At 51.2% G+C, this 19,623-nt stretch overlaps 1 protein-coding gene across 4 annotated transcripts in view; it reads left to right on the top strand.

Annotated features, from left to right (window-relative positions):
* Nucleotides 1–19,623, top strand: part of LOC144611992 (beta-1,4 N-acetylgalactosaminyltransferase 1-like) — a 54,273-nt gene that overhangs the window by 10,305 nt on the left and 24,345 nt on the right. For 3 of the 4 annotated variants that reach the window (XM_078431388.1, XM_078431389.1, XM_078431387.1), the window contains exons 2-7: nucleotides 1,335–1,470; nucleotides 1,717–1,929; nucleotides 7,624–7,785; nucleotides 9,293–9,399; nucleotides 13,213–13,250; nucleotides 18,978–19,158. In XM_078431388.1, coding sequence (XP_078287514.1) covers nucleotides 1,718–1,929; nucleotides 7,624–7,785; nucleotides 9,293–9,399; nucleotides 13,213–13,250; nucleotides 18,978–19,158 — 700 coding nt within the window. In that variant the 5' untranslated portion in view covers nucleotides 1,335–1,470; nucleotide 1,717. Of the gene's footprint in view, nucleotides 1–1,334; nucleotides 1,471–1,716; nucleotides 1,930–6,404; nucleotides 6,600–7,623; nucleotides 7,786–9,292; nucleotides 9,400–13,212; nucleotides 13,251–18,977; nucleotides 19,159–19,623 lie in introns of those variants that run through there. The other variant, XM_078431390.1, reaches the window with a different exon arrangement.

Genomic DNA, 19,623 nt, shown 5'->3' with positions numbered 1-19,623 from the left:
CTGAGTTACTCCAGCACTCTGTGAAACGTCACCTATCCATGTTCTCCACAGATGCTGCCTGACCCGCTGAGTTACTCCAGCACTCTGTGAAACGTCACCTATCCATGTTCTCCACAGATGCTGCCTGACCCGCTGAGTTACTCCAGCACTCTGTGAAACGTCACCTATCCATGTTCTCCACAGATGCTGCCTGACCCGCTGAGTTACTCCAGCACTCTGTGAAACGTCACCTATCCATGTTCTCCACAGATGCTGCCTGACCCGCTGAGTTACTGCAGCGTTTTGTGGGAGGGATATATGGATGGGAACCATGGAACTAGCAGGCCGACTCGGGTAGGGGAGGGGCGGAGAGAGAGGGAATATGTCCCCTCGTTATCACCTCTTCCACAGCCAACAACGGACCATTGTGGGCTCCATCCTGGGTCATCGGTGCCGGATCTGATTTATTCTCTTTGTACCTGTTCGTACCTCTCGTTTCCCTCTCACCTGACTCTCGGCCTGAAGAAGGGTCTCGACCCGAAACGTCACCTGTTCCTTCTCTCCAGAGATGCTGCCTGTCCCGCTGAGTTACTCCAGCATTCTGTGTCTATCTTCGGTGTAAACCAGCATCTGCAGGTCCTTCCCACCAAAGATACTAGAGGAGCAAGATGGACCACTCCATCGAAGTATTGTACGCAAAGGAGCGTAACGTCCGCCATTTTAGTAGGCAAAACCTGCCGTTCGCTCTGCCTCTCGCAGTGTAATCAGTGTTTTGGGGGAACAGTATGTGGGATGATACCATTAAAATGCAGAATAGATCTCATCTATCAACTCACAGATTTTTGTTATTTTTCTTTTTAAATGTTTCTGCAAGTTTCTGCCGACTAAAATGGCCGCCGTGACGTACTACGGTTGTCAGGGCCGAGTGGTCTATCTTGCTCCTCTAGTATCTTTGCTTCTCACACATAAAATGATGGGACCATGAATTGATAAAGAAACCCTCTTGAGTCTAATCGGTTTCTTTCTAGCTTTGTTCTCACCTTTCCCAGGCTTACCTTCCTTCCTCAGCTCAGAGTACCATCTCTTGTGTTCCCACATCGACCTTTCCGGTCATCACCAGGACAAATTGAGCACCCTCTCTCCAGCCTTGCATACACCAGCATCAACCGTTAGTTTACTCCTCTCCGCCTTTGCTCAAAGAACGCCAGGGGTTGCGGGGGAGAAGGCAGGAGAATGAGGTTGGGAGGGGGAGATCGATCAGCCATGTTTGAACGGCGGAGTAGACTTGATGGGCCGAATGGCCTAATTCTGCTCCTATCACTGATGTTATTCCTTGTGTTACGCTCCCTCTTTAGACTCAAGACTTTAGAGATACAGCACGGAAACAGGCCCTTCGGCCCACCGAGTCCGCGCCGACCATCGATCACACCCGCACACTAAGACGCTATCCTGCACACACTAGGGGCGATTTACAATTTTACCGAAGCCAATGTAAGTACAAACCTCTACGTCTTTGGAGTGGGGGGGGGGGGGGAACCGGAGCACCCGGAGGAAACCCACGCAGGTCACGGGGAGAACGTGCAAACTCCGTGCAGACAGCACCCATGGTCGGGATAGAACCCGGGTCTCTGGCGACTCCACCCGCTGCGCCACCATTGAATTGCGAGTTTATTGCTGCTTTAACCGCGTGCGATGTTCTTGGGCGAAAGGCGGTCATTGTCCTCCTCACGTTCCCAGAATGCGTCCACTGAAGAGGATTGTCTGCACCTTGCTGATGGTGGCTGTTGTCATTGGCGTGTTGTGTGAACTTGCCGGGAACATCTGGCAGTATGGGACCGCCGTGGACATCCACTACCGAATGGACAGTATTCCATACGGCCAAAACGACTATGAATTGTGGAAACCTGTGCCCAAAGGAACAATGTACAGGTGGAAAGAGCTCGTGGTCAGGTGAGTTTCTTCTCCGCAACGTACCAAATGTAAACCGTTTCTGGTAAATAGTACAGTAAACACCTGTGAGTCCACAGCACAGAGGATCTGACATGGACAACACACATTGCCGCACTGGTGGGTAAGGCAAGGCAGCGCCTTTACCACCTCAGACAGCTGAGGAAATTCAGTGTCTCTGAGGATCCTTCAGTGCTTCTACTCTGGGGCTGTAGAAAACATCTTGTCCGGAAACATCACAGTCTGGTTTGGGAACAGCTCTGCCCAGGACAGGAAGGCCCTGCAGAGAGTAGTGCGTTCGGCTGAACGCACCATGGGAACTACACTCACCCCCCTGCAGGACCTATACATCAGGAGGTGCAGATCCAGAGCCAGCAACATTATGGGGGACCCCTACCACCCCAGCAACGGACTGTTCCAGCTGTTACGGTCAGGCAAACGCCTCCGCTGTCACGCTGTGAAAACGGAGAGGATGAGACGGAGTTTCTTCCCACAGGCCATCAGGACTGTTAACTCTCATATCACCAGGGACTCATTTAATTTACTGTATTCATTTTTTTTTTGTGTTGTGTCCTTTTTAAAAACATTTTTCTATTGTGTTTTGTAGTTTAGCACAATCCGCAGGTGTTGCCACTTTCATTTCACTGCACATCTTGTATATATATGTAGGTGACAAATAAACTTGACTTGACTTGAGTATAGTTTAGTTTAGGAAAAAATGCTGCAGATGCTGGTTTGAATCGAAGGTAGGCACAAAATGCTGGAGTAACTCAGCGGGACAGGCAGCATCTCGGGAGAGAAGGAGTGGGTGACGTTCTGGGTCGAGACCCTTCTTCAGACTGATGTCAGGGGAGGGGGCAGGACAAGTCCAAAGGGACGGCGTTGAGTGAGGTGGGCCTAGAATTGGCGCGCTACCGTGTACCGTTTTGGCTGCACTTCAGGAACAAACAAACAAACAAACAAACAAACAAACAAGAGTTTTAGTGTATAGATGACTCCTGTATATTAATACTTTCACAAGCTGCTAATAATAAAACTCAGGCACTGACTCATGATCCTGTGAGGGTCATCTGACTATCGAGTCACAGAGTCACACAGCACGGAAACAGGCCCTTCAGCCCAACTTGTCCATGCCGATAGTCCTTGCCCCAACTACCTCCTCTGGCAGCTCGTTCCATACACACATTAAACCTCTGTGTGAAAAAAATTGTCCCTCCAATTCCTATTCCCACTTTCCCCTCTCACCTAAATCCTATGTCCTCTGTTTCATGACCCCCCGACTCTGGGTAAAGGACTCTGTGTATTTAGTCTACCTATTCCTCTCATGATCTGATACACCTCTGTAAGATCACCCCTCATCCTCCTGCGCTACAAGGAATAGAGTCCCAGCCTGCCCAACCTCACCCTGCAGCTCAGGCCCCTCGAGTCCTGGCAACATCCTCGTAAATCTTCCCTGCACTCTTTCCAGATTAACACAATACAATACAATACAATATATCTTTATTGTCATTGTACAACGAGATTGGGAATGCGCCTCCCATACGATGCAATAATTTAATTAATTTAAACAACAACAACCCAACGAAACAAATTGTAACAGTTTTAAGACAGAATAAAGTGCAAGTAGATCTGTGCCGGTTCAATGTGAGATGTGACCATCCGGCTCAGCAGGACCGGTTCATAGCAGCTATGGCCCTGGGGATGAAGCTGTTCCTGAGTCTGGAGGTGCGGACGTAGAAGACCTTGTATCGTCTGCACGATGGAAGGAGTTCGAACAGACTGTTGCAGGGGTGTGAAGAGTCTTTGTGGATGCTGGTGGCTTTTCTGGGGCATCGTGTGTTGTAGATGCCCTCCAAGTCTGGTAGCTGTGTTCCGATGGTCCTCTGAGCTCTATGGACGACCCGCTGAAGAGCTTTCCTCTCTGCCTCCGTGCAGCTGAGGTACCACACAGGGATGCCATGCGTTAGGATGCTCGCTATGGTGCAGCGGTAGAAGGTCGTCAGCAGCTGTTGGGGTAGACCAGACTTTTTCAGTGTTCTTAGGTAGAACAGTCGTTGCTGTGCCTTCTTGATCAGCGCAGCAGTGTTATTGGACTATGTTAGGTCCTCCGAAATGTGAGTGCCCAGAAACTTGAAGCTAGACACTCTCTTGAAGCTACCACAGGGTGACTAAATCTGAACACAATACTCCATATGCGGCCTCACCAACGTCTTGTACAACTGAAATATAACATCCGACTTCTGTACTCAATACCCTGACTGATGAAGGCCAATGTGCCGAAAGCCTTCTCGTCCACCCTAACTGTCTGTGACGCCACTTTCAGGGGGACTGTGTACCTGCGCTCCTAGATCCCTCTGCTCTACAACACTCCCCGTCTACCTGTGATGCCATTTTCAAGGAACAGTGTACCTGTGCTCCTAGATCCCTCTGCTCTACAACACTCCCTGTCTACCTGTGACGCCATTTTCAAGGAACTGTGTACCTGCGCTCCTAGATCCCTCTGCTCTACAACACTCCCTGTCTACCTGTGACGCCATTTTCAAGGAACAGTGTACCTGCGCTCCTAGATCCTGTGCTCTACAACACTCCGTGGGGCCATGGCATTCACTGTGTAGGTCCTGCCGGGGTTTAACTTTCCAAAATGCAACATCTCGCATTTATCTGCATAAATCTCCATTAGCCATTCTTCAGATTGACCCAAAATGCTGGAGTAACTCAGCGGGTCAGGCAGCATCTCTGGAGAAAAGGAATTGGCAATGTTTTGGGTCGAGACCCTTCTTCAGTCTGAAGAAAGGTCTCAATCCGAAACGTCATCAATTTTCTCTTGTCATCCAAGCTTTCTTCCTCCCCCCCTGCTTTGCTCTTCACTCTAACAAGGAACATACATGCCCTGAAATCTTGTCATCGCACTTTTAAAAGCATCCCACTTTCCGGTTGTTCCTTTCCCTGCAAACAACCTACTCCAGAAGATGGACACAAAACGTTGGAGTAACTCAACGGGTCAGACAGCATCTCTGGGGAGAAGGAATCGGTGACGCTTTGGGTCGAGGCCCTTTTACAGAGTCTGAAGAAGGGTCTTGACCCAAAACGTCACCCATTCCTTCTCTCCAGAGATGCTGCCTGACCCGCTGAGTTACTCCAGCATCTTGTGTCTATCTTTGGTTTAAACCAGCATCTGCATTTCCTTCCTACAAAATCAAAATACCATCAAAATCGGCCTTGCCCCAATTCAGGATTTTAACCAGTGGACCTGCCCTGGTTTACACCAAAGGGCACAAACTGCTGGAGTAACTCGGCAGTTCAGACTAGAGACATTGCCTGACTTGCTTAGTTGCTCCAGCTTTTTGTGTCTATCTTCAGTTCAGACTAGAGATGCTGCCTGACCCGCTGAGTTACTCCATCGGTGTCGGTGGCACAGCGGTAGAGTCGCTGCCTTGGCAGCGCCGGAGACCCAGGTTCAATCCCGACCACGGGCGCTGTCTGTGCGGAGTTTGTACGTTCTCCCCGTGACCCGCGTGGGTTTTCTCCGAGATCTTCGGTTTCCTCCCACACTCCAAAGACGTACAGGTGTGTAGGCTAATTGGCTTGGTATAAATGTGACTTTTTGGATTTAGATTCAGATTTAGAGACACAGCGCGGAAACAGGCCCTTCGGCCCACCGGGCCCGCACCGCCCAGCGATCCCCGCACATTAACACTATCCTATACACACGCGGGACAATTCTTTTTTGCATTTGCCCAGCCAATTAACCTACATGCCTGTACGTCTTTGGAGCGTGGGAGGAAACCGAAGATCTCGGAGAAAACCCACGCAGGTCACGGGGAGAACGTACAAACTCCGTACAGACGGCGCCCGCAGTCAGGATCGAACCCGAGTCTCCGGCACGACATTCGCTGTGAGGCAGCAACTCTACCGCTGCGCCACCGCGCCGCCCCAAGGAATTGTCCCGAGTGTGTGTAGGATAGTGTTTAGTGTGCGGGGATCGCCGGTGGGCCGAAGGGCCTGTTTCCGCGCTGTATCTCTAAACTGCACTGAACCGAACACTTTGCGCCCTGCTATTTAAAAGCTAATAGTTGCCGACAGTTGTCGCTGGGCCTCACAGGTTCGCTCTCTGACATTTCAGTCCCTTGCCCTTTCCAGTTTCCTAAGAATAGATCGAGCGTTACCCTCTCCCATGTTGTACCCTCTTCATATTGGCGGGCGAAACTTCCCAGAACACATCTGACAAATTGCAGCCTGTGTAACCCCTTGAACAATGACAGCTTTGGAGTATGAGCTGTCTGTCCCTGTGCAGCCACCCCTCCCCATTCACAATAACACTCTTTGCAAGCTTCAGATGCGAGCTTTAATTACCCAGCATTTTGCTTCAGTCATCTATTGTACCATTGCTGAATTCTCAATGATTTGCCCAGTCTAGTCGTCGTGTTTTAAAACGTTTTATCAAGCACGTGCAAATCCTGCCTACGATGCTACAGACGTACAGATCTGAAGAAGGGTCTCGACCCGAAACTTCGCCCGTTCCTTCTCTCCAGAGATGCTGCCTGGCCCGCTGAGTGACTCCAGCTTTTTGTGTCTGTCTTCAGATACTATACAGCATGTGGCCTTTGGCAGCAATGATTTCGAGCTATATTGGGCGTAAAAGGATTAGAGTGCTGACAGATGAACTCGACAAGGTTTGTATTGCATGCTGAAGAAGAAAAATTAAACTGTGTCGCCCAAGAGGGTTTGTTGGGGAGACAATTCTTGCCTCTTGGGAGGGCCTCGAACATGTTCCCACTAGTGGGAGAGTCTAGGACCAGAGGGCATAGCCTCAGAATAAAAGGGTCATATCTTTAGAAAGGAGGTAAGGAGGAGTTTCTTTAGTCAGAGGGTGGTGAATCTGTGGAATTCATTGCCACAGGCGGCTGTGGAGGCCAAGTCATTGGATATTTTTAAGGCAGAGATGGATAGATTCTTGATCAGTGCGGGTGTCAGGGGTTATGGGGAGAAGGCAGGAGAATGGGGTTGGGAGGGAGAGATAGATCAGCCACGATTGAATGGGCCGAATGGCCTAATTCTGCTCCTATCACTTATGAACCTATGAAATGAACTGTTGATCTTGTTGATATGTTAGTTTAGAGTTTAGTTTAGCAGAAAATATCGTTAGAAATATCCATTGACAGCCTCCATTGACAGTCTGTGGCAATGAATCCCACAGATTCACCACCCTCGGACTGAAGAAATTCCTCCTCATCTCCTTCCTAAAGGAACATCCTTTAATTCTGAGGCTGTGCCCTCTGGTCCTAGACTCTCCCACTTGTGGAAACATCCTCTCCACATCCACTCTATCCAGGCCTATCCAGTGCATCAATGAAAAATACCAATATCTAAGAACACAGGGGTCTACCTGTAGTGCTCGAAGGGCCGAATGGCCTTCTCCTGCACCTGCTGTCTATTGTTTATTGTCTATTGTGTCAGAAGGAACTGCAGATGCTGGTTTAAACCGAAGACAGACACAAAGTGCTGAGGTAACTCAGCGGGACAGGCAGCATCTCTGGAGAGAAGGAATGGATGATGTTTCAAGAAGGGTCTCGACCCGAAACGTCACCCGTTCCTTCTCTCCAGAGACGCTGCCTGTCCCGCTGAGTTGCTCCAGCATTTAGTGTCCATCCTCGGGCCTACTTGTTTTAAACGCTGAGTTCATCTTCCGTTCTCTAGGCAGCTCACCAAAAAGGATTGCAAATGTGAAAAGGAAGAGATGTCACTAAGGGGCCTTCTGAACTGGGACAGCGTGACTGAGCTGGAGACGGCCTTTAATGCGGCCGAACGCCAAGAGGTGAAGCAAAGGAGGGAGAAAGAGTACCGACACTTTCAACAAAGGTATGGCGTATCGTCCATGGGTATCACAAACTTCTGGAGTAACTCAGCGGGTCAGGCAGCGTCTCGGGAGAGAAGGAATGGGTGACGTTTCGGGTCGAGACCCCTCTTCAGACTGATGTCAGGGGAGGGGGCGGGACAAAGGAAGGATATAGGTGGAGGCAGGAAGACAGAGGGAGAACTGGGAAGGGGGAGGGGAAAGAGAGGGACAGAGGAACTATCTAAAGTTGGACAAGTCAATGTTCATACCGCTGGGCTGCAAGCTGCCCAAGCGAAATATGAGGTGCTGTTCCTCCAATTTGCGGTGGGCCTCACTATGGCACTGGAGGAGGCCCATGACAGAAAGGTCAGACTGGGAGTGGGAGGGGGAGTTGAAGTGCTGGGCCACCGGGAGATCAGCACTTCAACTCCCCCCCCCCACTCCTGACCTAAAACATCACCTATCCATGTTCTCCAGAGATGCTGCCTGACCCGCTGAGTTACTCCAGCACTCTGTGAAACGTCACCTATCCATGTTCTCCACAGATGCTGCCTGACCCGCTGAGTTACTCCAGCACTCTGTGAAACGTCACCTATCCATGTTCTCCACAGATGCTGCCTGACCCGCTGAGTTACTCCAGCACTCTGTGCCCTTTCCTGGCAAGTGATAGGTGGATACAGATGAGTGACCTGGCAACCTATCTACACTCCTCCTGATTTTTTATTTCAGTTGAAGTCAGGGTCGTCTCTGGCTCGCTGCTGCCTGCACGCGGAGCCTCGCCACCGCTTCCCCGGAAGGTGCAGGGTGGATAGAGTTGCCAACTTTCTCACTCCCAAATAAGGGACAAAAGGTGACGTCACCACCCACGCCCCACGTGACCTCACCCAGCCAGCGGCCACCTGCTCCCGCTCCACCAATGGCGGCCGCCCGGGCCGGGAGGCGGGTTGCCACGCAACCTCTGTTAGGTGGCGTCCGGGCCTCCGGGACTACACAGTCTGGGCCTACTGAGGCCCCTGGGCCTACAATATCCGGGCCTACACTGTCTGGGCCTACAGCAGCCCCCGGGCCTACAGTGTGCGGGCCTACAGTGTCTGGGCTTAGTGTCCGGGCCTACAGTGTCCGGGCCTACGGTGTCCTGGCCTACGGTGTCCTGGCCTACACTATCCGGGCCTATACTGTCCGGGCCTACAGTGTCCAGGCCTACAGTGTCCAGGCCTACAGTGTCCGGGCCTACAGTGTCCGGGCCTACAGTGTCCGGGCCTACAGTGTCCGGACCTAAAGCGCCGTCCGGGCCTACTACGGGACAAGGGCAGTCCCGTACGGGACAAACTAATTTAGCCCAAAATACGGGATGTCTCGGCTAATACGGGACAGTTGGCAACCCTAAGGGTGGGTCACGGCTGTTGAAATGGTCCCACCCTCAGGGAGCACTCAGTGAATCGGCCCGGCCTTGCCCCCCCCCCCCCCCCCCCCCCCCAGTAGTTCGACACGCCATTCATTGACACTCTTTCTTTCTTGGTCTACCCCCAGGACGAAGACTTCAGCCGACACCCTGCTTATCGCCCAGGCTAACTCTCCTCTGGAGTACCCAATACAAGGCGTGGAGGTGCGGCCACTGAAATCCATCTTAATACCAGGTCAGAGAAAGAAGGGCTTCCAGGAAAGATGTTGTCAAGCTGGAAAGGGTACAGAGAAGGTGTCCGAGGATGTTGCCAGGACTCGGGGGGGTCTGAGCTGTAGGGAGAGGTTGGCTTTGACCACCTCCTCAGGAAACTGTATGGCCCTTTTGATTCCCCTACTCTGGGCAAGAGCCTCTGTGCGTCCACCCCGTCTATTCCTCTCATGATCTTGTACACCTTTAGGGGGCGGTAGAGTCGCTGCCTCACAGCGAATGCAGCGCCGTAGACCCGGGTTCGATCCCGACTAACGGGCGCTGCCTGCACGGAGTTTGCACGTTCTCCCCGTGACCTGCGTGGGTTTTCTCCGAGATCTTCGGTTTCCTCCCACACTCCAAAGACGTGCAGGTTTGTAGGTTAATTGGCCTGGTAAATGTGAAAATTGTCCCTGGTGTGTGTCGGGTAGTGTTAGTGTGCGGGGATCGCTGGTCGGCGCGGTCCCGGTGGGCCGAAGGGCCTGTTTCCGCGCTGCATCTCTAAACTAAACCTCACTGGGCTCATGTGCTCCAAGGAATAGAGGCAGCAACTTTACCGCTGCGCCACCGTGCCGCCCACTAGTGCTGGACACAGATACGATAGTGGCTTTAAAGGCGTCGGTACATGGACTTGCAGAGAATAGAGAGCTCGAGTTCACTTGTCAGCATCATGTTCGGCACAAACACATGGTGTTTGCTCTCAAACTGTATCCCCCTCTTTTGTATAGTCAGACTGTGTAGGAAGGAACTGCAGATGCTGGTTCAAACCGAAGATAGGCACAAAGTGCTGGAGTAACTCAGCGGGTCAGGCAGCATCTGTGGAGAACATGGATAGGTGACGTTTCACAGAGTGCTGGAGTAACTCAGCGGGTCAGGCAGCATCTGTGGAGAACATGGATAGGTGACGTTTCACAGAGTGCTGGAGTAACTCAGCGGGTCAGGCAGCATCTGTGGAGAACATGGATAGGTGACGTTTCACAGAGTGCTGGAGTAACTCAGCGGGTCAGGCAGCATCTGTGGAGAACATGGATAGGTGACGTTTCACAGAGTGCTGGAGTAACTCAGCGGGTCAGGCAGCATCTCTGGGGAGCATGGATAGGTGACATTAATGACTTAGACGAAGGGATTAAAAGTACCATTAGCAAATTTGCAGATGATACTAAGCTGGGGGTAGTGTGAATTGTGAGGAAGATGCAATAAGGCTGCAGGGTGACTTGGACAGGTTGTGTGAGTGGGCGGATACATGGCAGATGCAGTTTAATAAGTGTGAGGTTATTCACTTTGGAAGTAAGAATAGAAAGGCAGATTATTATCTGAATGGTGTCAAGTTAGGAGGAGGGGGAGTTCAACGAGATCTGGGTGTCCTAGTGCATCAGTCAATGAAAGGAAGCATGCAGGTACAGCAGGCAGTGAAGAAAGCCAATGGAATGTTGGCCTTCATAACAAGAGGAGTTGAGTATAGGAGCAAAGAGGTCCTTCTACAGTTGTACTGGGCCCTGGTGAGGCCGCACCTGGAGTACTGTGTGCAGTTTTGGTCTCCAAATTTGAGGAACGATATTCTTGCTATGGAGGGCGTGCAGCGTAGGTTCACTAGGTTAATTCCCGGAATGGCGGGACTGTCGTATGTTGAAAGGCTGGAGCAATTAGGCTTGTATACGCTGGAATTTAGAAGGATGAGGGGGGATCTTATTGAAACGTATAAGATAATTAGGGGATTGGACACATTAGAGGCAGGAAACATGTTCCCAATGTTGGGGGAGTCCAGAACAAGGGGCCACCGTTTAAGAATAAGGGGTAGGCCATTTAGAACGGAGATGAGGAAGAACTTTTTCAGTCAGAGAGTGGTGAAGGTGTGGAATTCTCTGCCTCAGAAGGCAGTGGAGGCCAGTTCGTTGGATGCTTTCAAGAGAGAGCTGGATAGAGCTCTTAAGGATAGCGGAGTGAGGGGGTATGGGGAGAAGGCAGGAACGGGGTACTGATTGAGAATGATCAGCCATGATCGCATTGAATGGCGGTGCTGGCTCGAAGGGCTGAATGGCCTACTCCTGCACCTATTGTCTATTGTCTATTGTCTATTGTGACGTTTCGGGTCGAGACCCTTCTTCAGACCCCCTCTTGTATATCTGTTCAGCTTCTCTTTTAGTTTGGTTTGGTTTAGTTTGGTTTGGTTGAGAGATACAGTGCAGAAACAGGCCCTTCGGCCCACTTAATCCGCGCCGACCAGCGATCCCCGCACACTAACACTATCCTACACACGAGGGACAATTTACAATTTTACCAAAGCCAATTAACCGACAAACCTGCACGTATTTCGAGTGTGGGAGGAAACCGGAGCACTTGGGGAAAACCCACGTGGCACAACGTCCGTACAGACAGCAGCCGTGGTCAGGATCGAACCTGTGTGTTCTTAAGCTTTGGAATGAAAGGCTCATTGAGAAAATCCCACTTGAGGCCAGGGAACAGCCGTTCAAAGATCTCCGGAATGAGTCCTGTGAAATTTGTGGGTTAAGTTTATGATATTTTTAAAAAGTTGACTTCAAACCACATTGGGGAATGTTGAACTAAAAGATGGGAAGATTATGACTCGGACATTAGCCCGAGCAAATTGGTCTCAAGGGCAGCTAAGGTTTAGTAACTGAGCTGGCAATATTATTGGCTGCACTACCCTCAGCTTCAATTAAAACATTCTCACCAAACTTTCTTCCCCCATTGCCTTTTCAAGGCAGCCTGCTGGACATGCTTCAGCGAGTTGGGGAATGACACTGCGGCTGCTGCTCGTTTCTTGTCAGCACCGCAAGAGGAGCGTGTTTGATCTTGTAAAACCAGGCCATTGCCAGCGTGCTGCCACCTGCACACAGCAGGCACAGTGCCTCGTCTTCTGCCCCAGTAGCAAACAACATGATCGTCAAGAACCACTGTCGGCTCCTGGTCCATCAGCGCTGGCTCCGACATGTTCTGAACCCTTACTTTCCCTCTCCCCTAACTCAGGGCCGTTTTTACAGCATTATGGCCCCCCCCCCCCGGGCATAGCAGTGTACTGGGGCCCCTACCGTTACTCTCCCCCACCCCCCTTTCCCTACCAGCCCCCCCCCCCCCTGTCGTGCCGGCGAAAAGCACTTACCGAAAAGCACTTAGCGATGGACTTAGGGTGCTACATTGTTGCAAAAAGCACTTACAGATCGCTGTGAGAAGCACTTAGGGACTGAAAATGTTGCGAAAAAAGCACTTATTGAACCTACATTTTTAAAGTAGTATTTATTTATTTATTGCAAGTCACTTAACATACACAGATCAGCATGGGGCCCCTATGCTCGTGGGGCCCCGGGCAAGTGCCCATCAGGCCCATGCGTTAAGACGGCCCTGCCCTGACTCTCACTCTGAAGAAGGGTCTCGGCCCGAAACGTCACCCGTTCCTTCTCTCCAGAGATGCTGCCTGACCCGCTGAGTTACTCCAGCACTCTGTGAAACGTCACCTATCCATGTTCTCCACAGATGCTGCCTGACCCGCTGAGTTACTCCAGCACTCTGTGAAACGTCACCTATCCATGTTCTCCACAGATGCTGCCTGACCCGCTGAGTTATTCCAGCACTCTGTGAAACGTCACCTATCCATGTTCTCCAGAGATGCTGCCTGACCCGCTGAGTTACTCCAGCACTCTGTGAAACGTCACCTATCCATGTTCTCCACAGATGCTGCCTGACCCGCTGAGTTACTCCAGCACTTTGTGCCTATTCCCAATTTTAATCTGTTCCAGTTGATTTAATCTCCTCTAAACTGTCTCCTTTTTTTCCCCCATAGGTTTGAGCCTGCAAGCAAAAAATTGGCCTCGTTTTGTGGTAAGACTTTTGTTAATTTAGCTTCAATAAAGCCAAGTTGATGTACAACTCAAGAGCCCAGGCTAGTTTCTTGATAGTGAAAAGTTTTGTATAAGCAGACCCATCATTATTGTCTCTATTAGGAGACACATTTGTGGGTGGCACGGTCGCACAGCGGTAGAGTTGCTGCCTTACAGTGCCAGAGACCGGGGTTTGCACGTTCTTCCCGTGACCTGCTCCGGGTTTTCACCGGGATCTCAACGTTTCCTCCCACACTCCAAAGACGTACAGGTTTGTTGGTTAATTGGCTCGGTATAAATGTAAATTGTCCCTAGTGGGTGTAGGATAGTGTTAGTGTGCGGGGATCGCTGGTCAAGTCAAGTCAAGTCAAGTCAATTTATTTGTATAGCACATTTAAAAACAACCCACGTTGACCAAAGTGCTGCACATCTGACTAGGAAAAAAAGAAACATACAGTGGCAGGCAGCCAAAACACAACGGCGCGGCCATCTTGAACAAAATGTTAATTCAATCACCCACAGTCCAACAATAAAAGCACTAAACAGGCACCCAAATTACCCAACCCCAAAAACCCCCCAAAACACAGTCCAACAATAGAAGCATTAAATAGGCATTCAAATCACACACCCCAAAACCCCCAAAAACACAGTCCAACAATAAAAGCATCAAACAGGCACTCAAACCACCCAACCCCAAAAACACACAAAAAAGAAACATCCATCAAAGAAACATCCATCACAGTGAGTCTCCTCCAGTCCTCTCTCTCCTCACTGTGATGGAAGGCCACAATGTCTTTCCCTTCTCCTGCTGTCCTCGCCCGCGGTCAGGTTGTTGTGGTTGCAGGCCGCACCGGACGGTCCACAGCGGGCCAAGCCCAAGGCGCGTCGCGTCGCAGCCGCTCCCGCAGCCTCCGAAGACGGCCGGCTCCGCTGATGATAAGTCCGATCCGGGGCGGGCGAACACGCTGTCGCTGCCGCTGTTGCTGCACGTCGGGGCGGTCGTGGCTCCCGACATTGAAACCCCCGCCCAGCAGAGAAATATCCCGCGGCCATCTTAGGCCGCGCCGGACGGTGAAATGTCCGCGCCCCAAGCCCCGCGATCCGGGGTGGGCGAACACGCTGCCGCTGCCGGAGCTCCCGATGTCGGAATCCACGCGGCCCGAACCTAAGGCAAGTCGCAGCCGCTCCCGCAGCCTCCGAAGACGGCCGGCTCCGGTGATGGTAAGTCCGATCCACGGACTTGGATGGTAAGTCCGATGGAGGCTGACAGCTCCAGGAGTTGGGCCGATGGTAGGCCGCAGCAGGAACGGAGACACGGCCCAGAAAACAAAGGTCGGGTCTCCGTTCTGAAGGGACACATATTTACAGTGTTAGTTTCCCCCTCCCCCCCACATACACACATAGTACACAAACACAAAACACCACATCACAACTACAACTAAGACAAAAAAAACAACAAAAACACAAAGACAAATGGACCGCAGGTGAGCGGCAGCTGCTAGGGCAGTGCCGCCATTTTGTTAAGGCGCGGACTGGGTGGGCCGAAGGGCCTGTTTCCGCGCTGTATCTCTACACCCCACAGATGCTGCCTGACCTGCTGAGTTCCTACTTTTTATCCAAAGGAATTTGATGGTTGGACGATTCGTCATTTTCAATGCTTTTTACAAGTCGCTTTTCCGAGAAGGAATTACAATAAAACTCTGATAACAGAACGTAGAACAGTACAGCACAGGAACAGGCCCTTCGGCCCACAACGCCTGTGAGGAACATGATGCCAAGTTACACTAAGAAGTAGAAACAAGGAACTGCAGATGCTGGCTTACAAAACAAAGACACAACGTGCTGGAGTAACTCAGCGGTTCAGGCAGTTTCAGACTGAAGAAGTATCTCCTGAGATGCTGCCTGACCTGCTGAGTTACTCCAGCACTTTGTGAATAAATACCTTCGATTTGTACCAGCATCTGCAGTTATTTTCTTACAGGTCATAAGGGATGGTGGATTAGGCCATTCGGCCCATCGAGTCCACTCCGCCATTCAATCATGGCTGATCTATCTCTCCCTCCCAACCCCATTCTCCTGCCTTCTCCCCACAACCCCTGACACCCGCACCAATCAAGAATCTACCTATCTCTTAAATATATCCACTGACTTGGCCTCCACAGCCGTCTGTGGCAAAGAATCCCACAGATTCACCACCCTCTGACTAAAGAAATTTCTCCTCATCTCCTTCCTAAAGGAATGTCCTTTAATTCTGAGGCTGTGCCCTCTGGTCCTAGACTCTCCCACTAGTAGAAACATCCTCTCCACATCCACTCTATCCAGGCCGCTCACTATTCCGTAAGTTTCAATGAGGCACCCCCCTCATCCTTCTAAACTCCAGCGAGTACAGGCCCAGTGCCAACAAACGCTCATCACAGATTAACCCACTCATTCCTGGGATCATTCTTGTAAAAGCCTCGAACATTTCCACCCCGGGGGGAAAGGTTCTGACTGTCTACCCTGTCTACGGCTCTGATAATGTGATAAACCTTTATCAGGTCCCCCCTCGGCCTCTGACGTTCCAGAGAAAACTATCCAGGTTCCATGAAGCGCAGGAGGATGAGGGGTGATCTTATAGAGGTGGACAAAATCATGAGAGGAGCAGATCGGGTAGAGTCTTTAACCCAGAGTAGGGGAATCCAGGACCAGAGGACATAGGTTCAAGGTGAAGGGGACAAGATTTAATAGGAATCCGAGGGGTAACCTTTTCACTCAGAGGGTGGTGGGTGTATGGAACGAGGAGGTAGTTGAGGCTGGGACTATCCCATCGTTTAAGAAACAGTTGGACAGGTACATGGATAGGACAGGTTTGGAGGGTTATGAACCAAACGCAGGCAGGTGGGACTAGGGTAGCTGGGACATTGTTGGCCGGTGTGGGCGAGTTGGGCCGATGGGGCCTGTTTCCACACTGTATCACTCTATGGCTCCATGACTCTAGAACTGCACACAATGCTCCAAATGCGGCCTGACCAAAACTGGATCATGTCTTCCTGATTCATCATCATCATCATATATCTACAGCCGGAAACAGGCCTTTTCGGCCCTCCAAGTCCGTGCCGCCCAGTGATCCCCGTACATTAACACTATCCTACACCCACTAGGGACAATTTTTACATTTACCCAGCCAATTAACCTACATACCTGTACGTCTTTGGAGTGTGGGAGGAAACCGAAGATCTCGGAGAAAACCCACGCAGGTCACGGGGAGAACGTACAAACTCCTTACAGTGCAGCACCCGTAGTCAGGATCGAACCTGTGTCTCCGGCGCTGCATTCGCTGTAAAGCAGCAACTCTACCGCTGCGCTACCGTGCTTCCCCCTCTCTGGCATAGGTTTAAGTTGAGGGAACAAAGATTTAACAGGAACCTGAGAAACCAAGATGTATCGGACTGTGCAAACCAAACCCAAACACAAATGGAGATTTTTAAAGCAGAGATGGACAGATTGTTGATCAGTATGAGTGTTAGGGGTTATGGGTAGAAGGCAGATTGTTGACCAGTATGAGTGTTAGGGGTTATGGGTAGAAGGCAGTCTGTCTGTCCGTCCCTTCCTTCTCTGTTTTTTAATAGTATGTGTTAAATGTACGTTTTAGTGTTCTTCAGCTTTGCTTTATGTGGGTGGGGGGGGGGGGGGGAGTTGGGGGAAACGTTTTTTTAAAATCTCTTACCTCGACGGAGATGCGATTTTTTTCCGTATCGTATCTCCGTCCGCATTGCGGCCTAACATCGTGGAGCTGGCGGCCTCTGCTGGGGACCGACTTCGGGAGCTCAAACCGCGGGAGCCTGCAGGACTTAACAATAGACAATAGACAATAGACAATAGGTGCAGGAGGAGGCCATTCAGCCCTTCGAGCCAGCACCGCCATTCAATGTGATCATGGCTGATCACTCTCAATCAGTACCCCGTTCCTGCCTTCTCCCCATACCCCCTCACTCCGCTATCCTTAAGAGCTTTATCCAGCTCTCTCTTGAAAGCATCCAACGAACTGGCCTCCACTGCCTTCTGAGGCAGAGAATTCCACACCTTCACCACTCTCTGACTGAAAAGGTTCTTCCTCATCTCCGTTCTAAATGGCCTACCCCTTATTCTTAAACTGTGGCCCCTTGTTCTGGACTCCCCCAACATTGGGAACATGTTTCCTGCCTCTAATGTGTCCAATCCCCTAATTATCTTATATGTTTCAATAAGATCCCCCCTCATCCTTCTAAATCGCGGAGCTGACGGTCCCTGATGGGGATCGACCTCCGAGCACCAACCGCGGGAGCCTGCGGACTTTCAACATCGTGGAGCTGGCGGCCTCTGGTTAGGGACCGACTTCGGGAGCTCCAAGCCGCGGGAGCTTCGACCGCCCCGACGCGCGAGTTTTGACTGCCCCGACCGCGGGAGAAAATGAGGGAAGAAAATTAGACTTTATTGCCTTCCATCACAGTGAGGAATGTGGGGAATCCATTGTGGTGGATGTTTATGTTAACTTTTATGTCGTTGTGTGTCTTGTTGCTTTTTTTTAGTATGGCTGTAAGGTAATACGAATATCACTGTACCTTAATTGGTACACGTGACAAAGAAAGACCTTTGAAACCTTTGAAAGATAGATCAGCCATGATTGAATGGCGGAATAGACTTGATGGGCCGAATGGCCTAATTCTGCTCCTAGAATGTATTGACATGAACCTATGAACCAGCAAACAACACGGCCCAGGCTCTCTCTCTTTCCCTTCTCTGGGGTGAAGGTTAGTTTAGAGACCCAGCGTGATAAACAGGCCCTTCGGCCCACCGAGTCCATGCCGTCTCGCGATCCCCGTAACCCACTATTGCCACCGACCCTGAATCTCGGGGGGCCGAGATTGATGGGAAAGCAGTGAATGGGGTCTCTAATCCGCGGGTGAACCTCTAGTACTCTGCAGGCGATCGCAACAGATGTGATGGTATTGAATGGCCCTCTGTTTGCTTTGTTAAAGTCACAGGGTGATACAGTGTGGAAACAGGCCATTCGGCCCAACTTCCCCACACCGGCCAACATGTCCCAGCTACCCTAGTCCCACTTGCCTGCGTTTGGTCCATACCCTTCCAAACCTGTTCTATCCTTGTACCTGTCCAACTGTTTCTGAAACGATGGAATAGACCCAGCCTCAACTACCTCCTCCGGCAGCTCGTTCCACACACCCACCACCCTCTGTGTGAAAAAGTTACCCCTTGGATTCCTATTAGCTCTTTTCCCCTTCACCTTGAACCTGTGTCCTCTGGTCCTCGATTCCCCTACTCTGGGCAAGAGACTCTGTGCATTGTTGTTACCTTCTCCCAGCTAACAGTGATCTATTCTACATTGCCCTTGATCTCCATTCACCTTTGTCCTGTGTTCACACCTTGCACTTCCTTATCTATGTATCTCCCTCTCCCCTGACATCAGTCTGAAGAAGGGTCTCGACCCGAAACGTCACCCGTTCCTGCTCTCCAGAGATGCTGCCTGTCCCGCTGAGCCTTTTTTGTGTCTGTCCTCTGTGTAAACCAGCATCTGCAGTTCCTTCCTGCACGTTGAAGGGCAGGTCGGGCTGGAGGGGCCGAGTGGCCTCCTCCTGCCGTTGACTCTCCCGCCTCCTCAGCCCGGGGGTGCCAAGGCACAGGGCGGCCTGGACGCACTCCGACCCCAACCTCCCCCGGCCGCTCTCACTCGGCCTCTGGTTTCGTGCAGGTGAACGTGACGGCCGCCCTGGGGACCTTCGACGTGGCCGCGGAGGTGGACGAGGTGACGGTGGAAGGTGCGGGCCAGATGCACCTGTCTCTCTCCAGCGCCCAGGTGGACAACCTGAACCGCCAGCTGCAGTTCATCACGTACACCAACACCATCTTCAACCCCAACACGGCTGACACAGGTAGGCCGGGCAGCCTTCAATTGAAGGCCACCCTTCAATTTCCAGCCAGTTTGAATACTCTTGCCTTTGATCATAGCTGAGTGAATCTGTTGAGGTGTACCCTTCCTCCAGTTTCAGTTTCGATTATTGTCGAGCTGGGCGGTTGAGAGGGAGGAGGGTGGAAGGATGAACGGGATGTGGCATCAGCACAAGCAGCAGGCAGTGAAGAAAGCCAATGGAATGTTGGCCTTCATAACAAGAGGAGTTGAGTATAGGAGCAAAGAGGTCCTTCTGCAGTTGTACAGGGCCCTAGTGAGACCGCACCTGGAGTACTGTGTGCAGTTTTGGTCTCCAAATTTGAGGAAGGATATTCTTGCTAATGAGGGCGTGCAGCGTAGGTTCACTAGGTTAATTCCCGGAATGGTGGGACTGTCGTATGTTGAAAGACTGGAGCGACTAGGCTTGTATACACTGGAATTTAGAAGG

Source organism: Rhinoraja longicauda, chromosome 42, assembly GCF_053455715.1.
Source record: "Rhinoraja longicauda isolate Sanriku21f chromosome 42, sRhiLon1.1, whole genome shotgun sequence".
Taxonomy (NCBI): Eukaryota; Metazoa; Chordata; class Chondrichthyes; order Rajiformes; family Arhynchobatidae; genus Rhinoraja; species Rhinoraja longicauda.
This window is presented reverse-complemented; position numbering and strand designations above follow the sequence as displayed.